This window comes from Lipophrys pholis (assembly GCF_963383615.2).
Source record: "Lipophrys pholis genome assembly, chromosome: 16".
Taxonomy (NCBI): Eukaryota; Metazoa; Chordata; class Actinopteri; order Blenniiformes; family Blenniidae; genus Lipophrys; species Lipophrys pholis.
The window spans coordinates 24,474,593-24,490,111 of record NC_137634.1 but is presented as its reverse complement, the minus strand read 5'-3'; the positions used below and the strand labels follow the sequence as shown (position 1 = coordinate 24,490,111).

The window sequence follows — 15,519 nt, the reverse complement described above, 5'->3', positions numbered from 1 at the left end:
AATCTTATGGCTGATCACTGTGTGTCTAACCTACTTCTGCGCTCTCATTGATTTCCATGACTTCTGTGTCAATTTGAGGCCTTTCGTCATCGAGGGCAGTAAAAAAGCCGTCTGGCCTTCGTCCAGAAAACCTTCAGTGTCGTATGTCTTAAAGCTGCCGGCCAGAACCCGCGAGAGGCTCCAATCCGGCCACACCGGCCAGCTTTAAGATTTAAACAATCCCAAAGTGCTTCAAGGAACAAACTGAGAAAATTTTAAAACGCATGAGTAAAAATTCGTAACAGCAAAAAATGTAAGGGTTATTGGGTACAGAAAGGAACAGCATAAAGGACATTCCTTTTTTTTTTTAAAAGGTTAGGTTTTTAGTTTTTGCTTAAAAACCCCTGAAGTGGGTTCGGTACCGGTGAAATAGAACTGTAATAACCTTTGAATGTAAAATTTCAAGTTTGTCTTTGTTGAGGAAAATGTCTGTTACTACAGAAATTGTTGAGATTTGGACGTTTCTCAATATTTTACACCAGAAGGTTGAACTAAAATTGGATTTATGTTGAGATTGTGGTCATTTCCTCTGGTAATTCCGTGGTTTTTGTGAGGAAATCATCAGTGAACCTCTCAAAGAAAAGTCATTCAGGTTTAATTGTCCCCGTTAAACATTTATCACTAAATCGCTGCTCCTCCATGAAACTTCCTCTCCTGGTTGAAGAAACGAGATTCTTCAGGTTCAGACCAGAAACTCGGATGTGATCACACGTCGCCCCCTCTGCTCCTGGCGCCCCTCCATGTGCTGCTCGGTTCAGGTCAAAGTGAGCCGGCCGGTGCTGTCGAACCCCCCCCCCCCCCCCCCCCCCCCCCCCCCCCCCGCAAGCTATTTCAAATATTTGAGGATTCCACGGAGTCACGTGACGAGCCGCCTCTGGGAGCGGCGCCCGTTCACATGCTGCCCTCTCCGATCCTGGACGGACCCGAGCCGGTCTGCACATCGATCTGGGTCAAAGGTAGCGGGAGAGCTGCAGAGCACCGGGTTCAGCGCTGGATCACATTAGCAGCTCTACGGTCCCTGGGGACCGCAGGAGGCTTTTCTTTCCTCCTACTTTGCTCCAGATGTTTGCAGGCGGTCGCTTCACCACCGAGACTCCGAGACATTTGTAGGCCAAATTCCAGCATGACGCCACTTTCTACATCCAAGGGCGTCAAACACGTTTTAGTCCAGGGGCCAGATTCCATCATGAGTGGTGAGCTGCTGCCATCATAACCTTCATATTTAAAGTTTTGCTTTGTCGTGTCTTTATTTTACAGAAAATGACAATAAAATCAACATATAGCCGGCTCAGCGCTTCTTTCTTTCTTTCTTTTTAAATGGCGGGAATGGTATGGACCAGCAGATGGCGGTAATAATGCAACTTTATGGATGCAAACCGCCGTTAAAGAAGAAGAAGATTTTAATGGAACACACAACAATGTTGCTCGGAGTCTCTGAAAATGCAACTTTTGGAAAACGGCTTCCAGGGTGGAATTTAAAAAAAAAAAACTCTTGGTCTTCGTGGAAATGGAAGAAAAAAAACACAACTTTTCTGAAACGGTGCTACCGTGCATGCGCACCACGACCGTAGTTAAAAAGGTCTTCTGTCCATGTTCTCCTGGACTTGGGAGTTTTATTTTGACAGTCACCGTAAAAACAATTTGGTGGTCTGTCCACGAGAATGTCCGTGTTCTCCCGTTGTTATTGTTTAGAGCCCGTTGTGCTCTGCTGTGTGTGTGTGTGTGTGTTTGTGTGTGTGTGTGTGTGTGTGAGTGTGGTGTCATTAAAAAAACAACCAACAGCACCAACTAGTGGCCCAACATGAACACTACATCGAAAACTGCAACTTTTCTGAAATAAAACCCCAGAAATGATGAGTTTTCACTTTGTGGTGTAAACGAGCCGATCCCTCTCTTTTCCTTCGAGCTGAAAAATTCTCTGTGTGAGACTGAAAAGTAGGTCAGTGTGTCCCCCCGGTCTGGGGGGTTGGGGGCGGGGGGATGGGAGATGGGGGGGGGGGGTTCAACAGTGTATGTTGCATTCAACATGCTGCTCTGGATTATTCCGGTTCTTTTCTGTTGCGGTGTTTCTCAGCTGTATGTTGTCGGTGGTTTTGATGGTGTGTGGATCTAATGCAGCAGGAAACAAACCGTGGAGTTTTGTTGGTTTTTAATCACAATAATCCTATTTCATTGGATTAATCTGCAGGAACGGCTGATAAACACAAGAAATGACGCCGTGCTTGAAACAGTCTGACGTTACTGACTCGTAATCCTCGTTAAGATTCCTGTGGATTTGACTTGACTTGTTTCGGGAGATGAGCTGCAGACCAGAAACGAACCTGCGACTATCAGAACTAGTTCTGTCTGGAGAATCTGAGGTCAACAGAGACCTCAGATTTTGAATCATTTTGATAAAAAAATGGCCAAAAAAGATCATCCAGCCATCAAACCACATGAAAATCTACGATTTCTGTAACAGATTTTTAAAAAATGCTTCATTTTAACTAGTGAGATTGAGATTAAGATTAGTCAAGACTCAAGACTCCTATACGGTTATTGTCGTGGATGTTAATGAAAATCAGTAATAGATTGTAGTTACTTGTGTCTTGAGGAAACATTGCTGGATTATTGTAGTGTTGCTTTGACAGATTAGTTTAGCTGTTAATGGGAGGAATATGCTCTATAATCTGGACGTTAGAGGGGGAAGATGCTTTATAATCTGGATGTTAGAGGGGGAAGATGCTCTATAATCCGGACGTTAGAGGGGGAAGATGCTTTATAATCTGGATGTTAGAGGGGGAAGATGCTCTATAATCTGGACGTTAGAGGGGGAAGATGCTTTATAATCTGGATGTTAGAGGGGGAAGATGCTCTATAATCTGGACGTTAGAGGGGGAAGATGCTTTATAATCTGGATGTTAGAGGAGGATTATGCTCTATAATCTGGATGTTAGAGGGGGAAGATGCTCTATAATCTGGATGTTCAAGGAGGAAGATGCTCTATAACCTGGACGTTAGAGGGGGAAGATGCTCTATAATCTGGATGTTCACGGGGGAAGATGCTCTAAAAGTATTACATGAGCACGAGTAAAAAGATACTTTCCTTCACAGAGAAGGTACGTGTACATATCTTCATGAATAACTATATAGCTTGACCGCTTGGGGCGGCATGGCAAGGTTGGTAGAGCGGTCGTCTCCCAATCAGAAGGTTGCAGGTCCCATCTCTGTCCTTGGGCAAGACACTGAACCCCAAAACTGCCTGTGAGTGGTCGGTGGTGGTTGGAGGGGCTGATGGTGCAGATTGGCAGCCTCGCATCCGTCAGTCTGCCCCAGGGCAGCTGTGGCTGAAGTTTACCACCATCCAGTATGGAGTGAATGAATAATGCAGTGTGAAGTGCTATGTAAACCCATGCATCATTATTATTAAACCGGTTCAGTCTGTGACAGTCGCCTTCTGTCAGATTAAAATACCTTTAGGTTTAATCTGGGTGGGACATACTGGTGCACAATCACTCCTTATCTGCAGCCGGGTTGAGGTGGAGACATGGAATCTAACTTCTGGGCCTCTGCTCCGGAATTGGTCGCGGCGCCGCGGGGTGGCTCATTGTCCCGGTGGTTCTTGAGGCACCTATGTGGGGCGGCCCCATGGGGTGAGCTGGCCTGGTGTTGGACTTGGGGGTGCCAGGGAGCTCTGCTGTGTCCTCGGGGGCCTCGGGGGCCTCGGGGGAGGCGGCCGCTGTGCCTCCGGGTCTTCGGGCTTGTGGCTGTTCTCTGCGGTCCTGCGGCCTTGGGTGGTGTCGGTCTGCGGAGCTCCGTCACTCCTGGACTCTTTTGGTAGCCCCACCTGCAGGATGAAAATCACTCCGACCCACATGTAGAATCCTCCCAGGACTCACTGGGCCGACACTGGTTAGTTATATCTGTCTTCTTGCTGGATCGAGACCAATGGTGACACACACACACACACACACACACACACACACACACACACACACACACACACACACACACACACACACACACACACACACACACACACACACACACACACACACACACGCACACACACACACTGTAGGGTAGGGGAGGTAGCGACTCCACCTGAAGAAAACAATGGTGTGGGATTCATTTGTCACGTCCTGTGATGTACGGGTAATGACCGTATAATGACTGTACAGGTAATTACCCATACAGGTAATGACTGTGGTATTCAGAACATATCAGTGCAGGGCGGCTCCTTCCTGACGTGGAGCCAAGCTTTCATTTAGCACCATTCCTGCACCGCAGCAGTCAGGAAACCATGTTGGAGAGAAAGTCAGAGTAAAGTTCCTCCACCCTGGATTGTTCAGAAACGTCGCTGTGGTCTGAGGTTTTGGTGAAGGTGTGTTTGAGATGGGAGAGGCTTCCACAAAGAGACCATCCATTCATCCATTCATCCATTCATCCACGTCCGTCGGTTTTGCCCCCAGGGCCCCGCCTCAGGTGGGAGTTTGTAAACACGACATCGGAGCAAATTTTTGAAAATGCTCCAATTCCATCGCTGCTCCTGCACATTCATACCACAGCTGTACTAACAAGTTGTTCTGCACATGCTCAGTAGATAGACATGAATAATTTTCACCTCCAGAGTCAGTTGTTTTCTTTCTTTCTTCTTTCTATTTCATATTTTTCTTTCCTTTCTTTTCTATTTTTACCTTTTAAAGTTGTGCCTGTACAGGAATTCAACCACCAACCAACCAACGACCGGGACAAACGATGGAACGTGTGGCGGATAGAATAACCTTGAAATCCATTTGGTTTCCATGGTAACAAATGTGGTGTCTGTGAAGGTGTGCGCTCTATCGACTGTAGTTCTCGTTCTTTATTTTTCCCGCTTTTTTTTTGTTGTTTGTTTTGTTTTTTAACTTTCCTTTCCTTTTCTTTTTCTTATTTTTTCCCTTCTTCACTGAAGCTGTTCTGGCTGTTTCAGCCGTTTCAGCTGTTTTTAATCCGATTGAACTGTTTTTTGAAAATCAGTGTGGAATGAAAGTAAAAATGAAAACAAACGATTCTTTGCTGTAAAATGCTGTGAAAGCGTCAGCGAGCCGCAGTGCAAACACGTTTCTAGTTTGAGTCTTACCAGTTAAGGTTTACATCTTGATCTTTGACTTTGACTGTCGCACACCATTTTTCCACTTCGTCAAGCCGCACCAGGTTTAATCCGTCACAGGGACAATAAATAATAGGCACCTTAAAAAAAAAAAAAAGAAAAAAAACGAAAAGAGGATGAACCTGTCGTTCCTGTCTGGCCTCTCTGTCATTTGCTGCCTGAAATTCTGGAGCGAGAAATGAGAGTTTCTCAGTACAGAGGTCAACTGCCACGGGACGTACGCCTCGGAGAACTCCCCCAAACCCAAAGGTGAGCGTTTTATTTCTTTATTAAATCATCTTATAACAGCAGAAGTGACTGATACTTATCTGAAACAGGGAGTTTTGATTTGACAGAAGAGGGAATACTCTGTGAATTCACGACAATTAATCTGCTCTGTTTGTTAAACAAGGAAGACATACACTATATCATCAACACAGTTGTACTACCGAGTACAGTGAAAAGTACTTTCTTCACTCCTGAAACTCGTTGTTATAAAAATGTGAAGTACACGTTTTAAAAGATTGATCATGTTTTTGTTCTATCTAACACATTTTCCTTCCTTGTTTATATTTACTGACAGGTTTTTCTCTGCCTTTCCAGCTTTTGTTTGTATTTGTCTGTATATATATATATATATATATATATATATATATATATATATATATATATATATATATATATATAACATGATGTATTAAACTATATATTCAACAAATTAAAACAAAGAATCAGATGTAAAACTCTGCCACAAACAGCACAAATCGTGTTAAAGTGTGTCGGTGTTACACAAGAAATAAACACAAAGTACCTCAGATAGGAGAACGTTTAAGTCTCCAAACATCATAAACATTTAGTGATATTCTATTAAAATCAAACCTTTTAAACAACAGAACCGATTCCCTTTTCTACTGTCACCACGAATTCTTTCATTTCCTGAACCTTCAAAGTATTTGGTGTAGTGAAGATATCATTTAAATAAAGTAGACTGTTGTGGCCCCGAAACCGAGCCCTGTGGAACACCACTGGTTACTCCTCGAGGGGGAATGCAATATACTGGGAAATTATTCAGATAACCCCATAGATTATTTAACAAATCAGTTGTGTCAAAAGCTTTTCGGAAATCAATCAAAAAAAAAAAATAAAGTATATAGTTTCTTATCTGCAGCCGCTGATATATTTTCTTTAAAATGTATTTATGCCTTAATATAAATTCATTAATCAAACTTCAGAAAAGAGCCTGATGTTTTTGTTGGTAACTGCCTCCTGGTGCCGGATTATTAGAATAATCCCTGATGTTTTTCTTTGTATACAATCATATTTATAATTCTGTTATGATATTAGACAAATAGTTTGACTTACAACTCCTGGTTTGACCTCCAGACGTCAACATGACTTCTAAAATGGTCATCAATCAGCCGGGGCCGGTGATGCACATGGAAACCTCCGCAGATTGGGGCTCTGGAGTATGTGACTGCTGGAACAACAAATCAGAATGTAAGTCACTGAACACCCATCTTTTGTTTATACTGTAAAATGATCTAGAATCTGGACGTTAAAGGTGGAAGATGCTCTATAATCTGGATTATAGTGGAGGAAGCTGCTCTATACTCTGGATGATATAAGGAGGAAGACACTCTATAGGAGGAAGATGCTCTATAATCTGTATGTCATAAAGAGGAAGATGATCTATAATCTAGATGTTAGTGGGGGGAGATGCTCTATAATATGGATGTTAGTGGAGGAAGATGCTCTATAATCTGGATTTTAGCTGAAACGGCCTTACAAATAGTCCATTTAAACCAGCTGGCAGAGCATTGCTGTAGAATCTGCTGATGGAATTAATCCTAAATGTGGATTAATTCCAGATGTTTTGTGTTTCAGGCTGTTTTGCGTTCTGGTGTTGCCCCTGCTTCGCCTGCAAGACGTCGAAGCGCTACGGCGAGCCGCTCTGTCTGCCCCTGCTGGAGGTCTTCAGCGGATTCGCCCCGGCGATCACCATGTCCATGAGGGTCTCTATGAGGCAGCGCTACGGCATCCATGTAAGTGTGGAGAGGGGGGAGGCGGGGGAGGGGGGGGGGGGGTTAATACGTTTATTAGGCTTTGAGTTTGTCACTTCTTTGATTTGGTGAATTTGAGTTGTTGAGTTTGTGAAATTCTGAGTTTCAGATTATTTGACTTTGTGAGTTTTTCAGTTTGTAAGGTTCTGACTTTCCGAATTTTCAATTTTCCGAGTTTGCGACTTTGAGTTTGTGATTTTCCGAGTTAGTGATTTTCTGCGTTGGCGGGTTCCCTCTGCAGGGCACCATGTGCAACGACTGCGTGCTGTCGAGCTTCTGCAAACCTTGTGTCTGGTGTCAAATGTCCAGAGAGATGAGGAGAAGGGACGCCGCGGTCATCCTGGTCAACAGCAAATTCACATGACGGACATCTCCACAGTTTCGCTAAGATACTTTTAACATCACACACACCGCATACCTTTCTATATCATTTCTTCTCGTGTTTTATTCAGAAGTTTGAACAAATCTTTAACTTTTCCAAATATCTCACATTTATTTTCCGGCCATTACAGGGGAAAACCTAGAGGATAGAAGACATGTAATATTTTTGAATGGAAATTCTTGTATGTTTATAGAAAATACTAATTTATTCCCAATAAACTTGCTTAAAGTGCATAATATGTGTTGGTGTTTGTAACATTTAAACTTATTTGACATCATGAACATCTCCCTCAGTGTCAATATACATCCAAGACTTTGTACAAAGCTTTTAAAGGTGCAGTATCTAAAACCCTGAATTTAAAAGTTAAACATAAAACACGTAAAAGAATTGAAGGTTCTTCATTAAGCCCAAATAAAGACAAACTTTGGCTCTCTGCTGCCACCTTCAGCTTCAAAGTAGCATTACTTGTCATGGTTGTGCTACATAACACAGCCACTAGAGGGAGCCCTCTCCTCACCAGGAGCCACAGAGGTCAAATGAGGTCACGTCGACTCTCAGGACTTGTTCACCTCCACTAAAATCACAGAAACTCCTCATGACATGTTTCTGTGTCTCTCTCTGTCTTTCTACTGAGTGCAGAGCAACGAAAACATTTAAATGTCACATCTGTCTTCAGGTGAGCTGATAATTTGCTCTTCGTTTCCATTTTAAAACATAGAAATTACAGCGTTTGCATCCTTTCTGGTGCTGATTTCTCTTTTTCTGTCCACTTCTGGGAAATTACAAGAGTCTGACCCTCTTTTTTGACAATGTATTAATTAAAAAAAAAAAGAAGTATATTTTTATTATAACATGTCAGAATCAGAAATCAGAATCCATCCATTGTCAATAACCGATCATATAAAATATATCTATATTACATGAAAACACATGTACACAAAAAAGAATGATCTATATCTAATGTACACACACTAACACACACATATCTAATTCAACATGTCTGAAAAGCGGCAGGAAGGATTAAAAATAAAAAACAAACAAACAAAGAAAATGTATAAATATTTAAAGAAAGTACATGAGAAATGTGAAGTCATTCATATGGAATCGAAGTTCTGAAACAAAAACTTTGTTGAGTGTAATCTCGATCCCCCCCCGCGTTGAAAGTAAAATCCATTTAAACTAAAGTCCTGAGTGGGTTTGGACCAAACAGACTCACCATGCGACACGCTGAGGATAAATCCTCACACTGTTGGTTCACAGAAATGAAGAGTTTTATTTTATCGTCGCGGTCGGATCTTTAAATGGCTTCATCTTCGCTGTGTGGTCAGGTGAGCCGATACTGTGTGTGCCGATACTTGTAATATTCCCACTTTGAGCTGTGAAAGCCTTCAGGGTCAGTGTCATGTCATATTTCATCACATTACTCCCAATAAACTTTCCCACTTGTTCGAGTTCCCGTGGAAGCGATCCTTTCCCCCCCCCACCCAAGAAAACTTGGCCCTGGTGTTCACTGTAAATTGCTCAGTGGGTTGTTTTTAATGGGATTATAATGACAGTTATGGTTTGCAAGAATTGATGTTTGTGACTTTTACGAGGTGTGAGTGAAGGGGCGGGACCAGGCGGCTCATAAAGGCCGCAGGAATGTTAATTGGTGGAGGCCACTGCTGCCCTCTTTGTTCTGCTGGCTCATAGTGGGCTTCTGTTAAAGGCCAAAGCACTGATTTAAAATCTGTGACTTTAACCCCGCACACCCTCCTCCCACACACACGCACACACACACACGCACACACACACACACACACACACACACACACACACACACACACACACACACACACACACACACACACACACACCCTCCCGTCCTTTCTTCTCATGGGGAAAATGGACCTTTTTTTGCTTCTCTCATTTCCTCCATGTTGGTTAATCAGGTGGTCGCTGCCCCCCTCCCGCTGGGTTTGATCCAGTGTTGGGGGAGTAATTTTATCACAGGTTTCCCTTCTAACGCGGCCACACGGGCGGCGGCGGCGGCGGCGGCGGGCCTTCCAGCCCGGCCGGGCCCCAGATGACTGTGAGCTTTCTGAAAGCCAAGAAGGGATTTGTGTCAGAGAGTCGTTTTTTATCGTTTGGGAATATTGAATAAATGAGCCGAGGGTACACTTGTTCTGCTCTCGACCTCGGAGCTTGATCTTTTCTTTCCAATCTTTGATATTTAATTGCTCTCTTTTCTTTATATCTTTTTTTTTTTTTTTTTACTCACAATTGTCATCTCTGAGAACTTTATCCATTTATTTCTATTAGAGCCAGGTGGAGTTTTTTTAATGGCAGCCAGCACGTTTATAACAAGACTCTCATCTTACACTTCCCAGCTTTATTTTTGTTTAAATAATAAAAATCCCCATAATGTACACACAAAAAGAAAGATTTTATCTATTTACATCTTCAGTATATACACATATATATACTTATGCATGTAACCCCTTTGTAAATAAATCTGTCTAATTAAATAAGTCTCTATTTTATGAAAATACATATTCACAAATAAATCTCAATCCAATATACTAATGCCTATCTAGACATACATTCATAGTTATATACATACATATAGGAATGTATATATAAGACATTTATTAAATTTTGCCCTTTCTCCAATATTCAATAATCATATTTTTTAATTGTATATAATTTTACATGCACAAAAAGACATTAAATCAATATAAACAGAAATTCTGATGTCAATATGAGGATTTGAAGTAAGTTCAGAAATAAATGATGACGACGTCGTAGATTTTGATCAATTTTGTCTCCTGACTTTGAAGCACGGTGCAATTTTCTAAAAGTCGAATGAATGAATAAATACGTAAACATCAAAACATCAGAAATGTCTTTTGATATTTTTTTTTCTTGCGGCTTTGCCTCCCGCTCCGACCTCTGCTGCCCCCTGCTGGGGGCCCAGGCTTCAGGACGGTTACCACCTCTCAGGTCCTGTTTACACCACGACGTTTTCAAGTGAAAATACAAAAAACACACTTTGTACACACATTTTGGACACACTTTGTACACACTTTGTACACACTCCTGGATGGCTTTCATGCTTCAATATGACTGTAGACTTTAATGATGACATAGTTGAATTGCGTTCATTTTGTTGTCGTAAACACGTAGATTATAGACTCTTCTTTCATGACAGGTAGATGCAGGAAAGATTTTGCCTGACATGTTATTAATTTCAGGTGTTTAGGTGCAGGAAGATACTGAAAACTCTGCAGTTAACCCTTTCTGCTCCATACTCCTTTACCTTCACACGTTCATACTCTGAGGAGTCTCTGCTTGTGTTTGTTGGATTGTTTTTTTTGTGTGTGCGGCTCTCAAGTCCTGTTTACGCTCCAACGATTTCAATGGAAAACACAAAACTGGAGTTGTGTTTTGGGTGTCCGTTTACACAGCAACTCTGCTTGGAGTCACTGAAAAATGCAACTTTATGGAAAAGGATCCCCAGGTGGAACTTTCTGAAATCACTCGTTCCGTCGCTGTGAGTGAGAACTCAACTTTCTGGTAACGCTCGGCGCCCGTCTCCTTGCAGATGGTGCAAACCCTGCTAATGGGCATGTGCTATTATAACTAGTAGTTGTGCACATGTTCAGTCGATGGACAATAAGGACAATGTTTCCTCCAGAGTGACGTGACAAACCAAAACGATCTGTTTTCGTACGTAGTCGTATAAACGAGGCCTGAATCTCTGAGGGTTTTCGTGGCGGCCTCGAGGTCACGGGATGGATTTGAACCTGGAATCGACCCGACGGCTCGTTTGCGCCGTGGGTTTCCAACCGTGACGGATGGAGGCGCAGTCTATCTGCCAGAGTCTCTCCATAGTTTCCTGGGGAAGTGTTCCTTTTAAAAGACAAGGTTGGAGTTGCCGGGGAGTCGGCTGATAACAGGTCAGGTTAAGATGGGGCTGGGGGGGGGGGGGGGGGGTTCAGGGCGATCGGGGTGATGGGGGTGTTGGGGTGGTGGGGTGGTGGGGTGCAGTCCTATCAGACGACGGGCCTCCAGGCAAACAAACGGCTCTGACCTCTCCAAACAACGGCAGCAGGGAGCTGCTGATAGCGGAGACGGATAGATGGAGGTTGTGATGGTACGGCGTATGTGTGTGTGTGTGTGTGTGTGTGTGTGTGTGTGTGTGTGTGTGTGTGTGTGTGTGTGTGTGTGTGTGTGTATGTGTGTGTGTTGGGGGGGGGTCAGGGATTATCTGGATGTTGTCATGTCCATTAAAATGAGAGGGCGGCAGGAGGGTGGAGGTGGAACACCGTTATTAAGACAATCTAATTATTTTTAGCTCAGATTTCATGCTCATTAATTAAAATCACGCTATTTGCAAAATGTCTTCATAATATTTATATCGACTCAAATCTGAGCTCGTCAGATGTTTTAGGACCAACATAGGATCAACAGTGACGGTCGTGTCACTCGACAATGTTTCAGCTCGCTCCAGATCTTCAGTCCGGATCGTTCCGTCAGTAACACGATTCGACTAATCTCCTCCAGCGTCGCCGGTCGGCAGCAACTCGACTACATCCGTGCCGGGTGGATGTGAGGTCAGCCTGAAACGTCCTCCGCCAGGTCGTCCCCCCATGAGAACTCCACATCATCGCCGATCTGGCTGCTCGGACGTTGGTTTGAGTTTTGACCTTCAGAATCCGGCTTCTTTAACTTCCTGCGGTTCAGATCCGTCTCATGTGGACGGATTCCAGCGCCCTCGTCCTCGTCCTTGTCCTCTTCCTCGTCCTCTTCCTCGTCCTCGTCCTCGTACCTGTTGTAGCTCTGGACTGCGTTGGTCGTTGCTGTGGCGGTTTGAGGTTTTCAAAGAGCCAGGTTGCTAGCTCGACGCCCTCGCCTGTGCTTGCCGTGCTTTAGTCTACTATTGGTTTTATATTGATGACATCAGTGTTTTGAACACATAAACAAGCCAACGGTGACGTAACTCAACAGGTTCCTAAACTTTTAGGAAAGTTTAAACGACAACGTTCTCGAGCGAAAACGCATCGTTTTTGTTCCAGTGAATTTTCACGTTTACGGAGCAACGATTTGAAAACGACGTCTGTTTACACGAAAACGGCAAAAACACCGAAAGCGATGTAGTTAGCATGTTGGGCCACTAGTTGGCGCTGTTGGTTATTTCTTTTATTGAAACTACACTCACATCCACGCAGAGAACAATCAGCTCTAAACATTAATAATGGGAGAACACTGACATTCTAGTGGACGGACCACCAAGTGGGACTGTTATTACGATGACTGTCACAATAAAAGTACCAAGTCCGGGAGAATCTGGGAGTCATGACACCGCGGAGCAGACCTGGGCCTCATGAGGCCCTCAGAAATCCTGAATCCAATCAAAGGTCCTGTTATCATTGTTAACATAACATCTTTAATGGTCACACTATTATTACATTACTTAATGTATTTACTGAACTTTAAATTTCCAGACCAAGACTGGGAAAGACTGAGAAAAAGTGCCTCAGAGCAACATAAGAAACATGAAAAAAAAAAAATCATAGTTTTCATCAAGAGATTATGATTATTATAATTATTATGATTATTATGACTCACAATAAATCCAGGGCAATAATTATTCAGTGCAACGTCCAGCTTCAGTATTGTGATTCATCTTGGCACTTTATTACTGTTTTAATGTGTTTTTATGCCTTTTTATTGTTCTTCTTTTTAGACAGTCTTTTTCATACCCAAGTTTTTCCTTCTGCAAAGATAATTTCCTTCATGTCTGTGCCTATGGCGTACATGTCTTAATGATAATAAAGATTTATAAAGATTATCTATCAGATCATTCTTTTTCAGCAAAACTTTTGTCTCGGCCCTTAATAGTGGCAATGATAGTTTTTCATGTGGCCCTTCGGGAAATTTAGTTGTCCCCCCTGCTCTGGTGGAAACGTTGCTCTTATTGTCCATCTACTGAGCATGTGCACAGTTGCTACGTCCGTAGTGTGCATGACTCGGGTCAACACAGGACGGAGCCTTTATATTTCCAGGAAGTTGCTTTTTCGATGGTTTCCACGACAACAGGGTCGGTCAAAAAGTTGTGTTTTCAGTGGGTTGTTGTACATCGTTCAATCGCCACCAAACTTCTCAGGATTCATGAAGGTCCAGCCCTGAACACATTTGATTGTGATGGCGCCACCTAATGGCAAAAGAAAATGTCTAATTTTATACTTTCAAGACAGCCTGGAGGCCTTTAGTTATGATATAGTGTGGATATGGTGGGTGTCTGTTCCAGGGCGTGTCGGTGGTGGCGTGGCCTTCTCCGACGTGCTGAATTGCTTTTTGGGGCATGAACATGTTTAAACCCTCACCAAAATTTGAATTTTGAACGATTTGAACGAAATGGCTCCACAGCGCCAGCGCCACCTACAAACTTGAAAAAGTTCATGAAAAATCTGTGGTTTGTGTAAACGGAGTCCAAAATGCATCAAAATGTTACATTTTCACTTTCAAATGTTGTGTCAACGGGCACCAAGTGGAAATGATTTCATCGCCCGATTTAAAACTTGAACAAACTAATTTTAAACTGAAGCTAAAACACTTGGTGTGCGAATCATTCCCCCATAGAAACCTATTGAGTTATCTCACGTGCACGCGTGTACACGTGCACGCGCCTGCCGCTCCTCCCTGACACCAACAGACAGACGAGGGCGGCGGGAGGAGAGGCGGAGGTCAGTGCAGGGGAGGGAAGGTCAGCACATCTTTGATTACTGAAGCTTGTCGTTCAGATAGCGGAGGACTCGAACACCCGAACACACCGAGGAGCGCCGCGGTCGCATCCCACTGACTTTTATGAGCTGAACTGTACAATTTAAATGCTGTAAAATGATAATATTTGCAAATGTGTGAAAGGTGTGATGCTTAGGATCTCTTTCCTCCAGTAGTGGCCAGCAGTGTGAGTTAAAGGCTGCTGAGTCCCTCTGAGGAGCATTGATATACGACTACTGCAAACAACCTCTAAGTGCATCTCGAGGTTCATTGAAAGAGTGAATAAGATCTATAACTCATGTGTGGATGGTCCTCTGAAGCTCACGGCTTCATTTAGAAGCACACGTAAAAAATACTTTATTAGACGGAAGTCGTTTTTTGATTTATTATTATTATTATTATTATTATTATTATTATTATTATTATTATTATTATTATTATTATTATTATTATTATTATTAGCTTTATTAGCTTTATTATTATTATTAGCTTTATTATTATTATTAGTAGTAGTAGTAGTAGTCATAGTCGTAGTATTTAATATCAGAGGCTTGAAATTAAAGTTTTATTTGGCCTCACAACTGAAATATAACACTTTTTCATAAATTCCGTTTCCTGAAACTGCTAAATTATTGATCAATACTGTCAACACATTGGAAAGGAAACTGAATTGTGAAGAATCTATAAGTTGTTTGTTTACACTGGATTTCTATTAATATCATTCATTCATTCATTCATTCATTCATTCATTAAAGTGGTAGAAAATGTGTGTTTGGTGTGTTTGAAGCCCCTTGTTACACGACTTTTTGTGGACAGATAAAATGTTGTTGCGTTTTGATCCGTGTGCACGTTTTTTTTTTTCCGTTTTGAAAACGCTCTGACACACTGCTGCTGCACGTGTGCACCATGGCCGGAGTAACTATTTGTTCTGCTCAGTAGAGACAATCAGAACAATGTTTCCTCCGTGCTGTCATGGCTCCCAGTCCAGATTCTCCTGGGACTTGGTACTTTTATTTTGACAGTCACCGTAATAACAATCCCACTTGGTCATCTGTCCACTAGAATATCCGTGTTCGCCCATTGTTGATGTTTGGAGCCCGTTGTTCTCTGCTGCATGTGTGTGTTTGGTTTCATTACAAAAACTAACAACAGCTCCAACTAGT

The 15,519-nt window shown here is 42.7% G+C and overlaps 1 protein-coding gene across 1 annotated transcript; it reads left to right on the top strand.

Annotated features, from left to right (window-relative positions):
* The first annotated feature begins 4,623 nt into the window (after window positions 1-4,623).
* On the top strand, window positions 4,624-8,031 carry LOC308121499 (cornifelin homolog B-like). Its single transcript, XM_080482757.1, has 4 exons — window positions 4,624-5,419; window positions 6,533-6,646; window positions 7,034-7,191; window positions 7,451-8,031. The coding sequence occupies exons 2-4, from the start codon at window positions 6,541-6,543 to the stop codon at window positions 7,571-7,573; spliced, it is 387 nt and encodes a 128-aa protein (XP_080338883.1). The 5' UTR covers window positions 4,624-5,419; window positions 6,533-6,540; the 3' UTR covers window positions 7,574-8,031.
* Window positions 8,032-15,519: the final 7,488 nt, after the last annotated feature.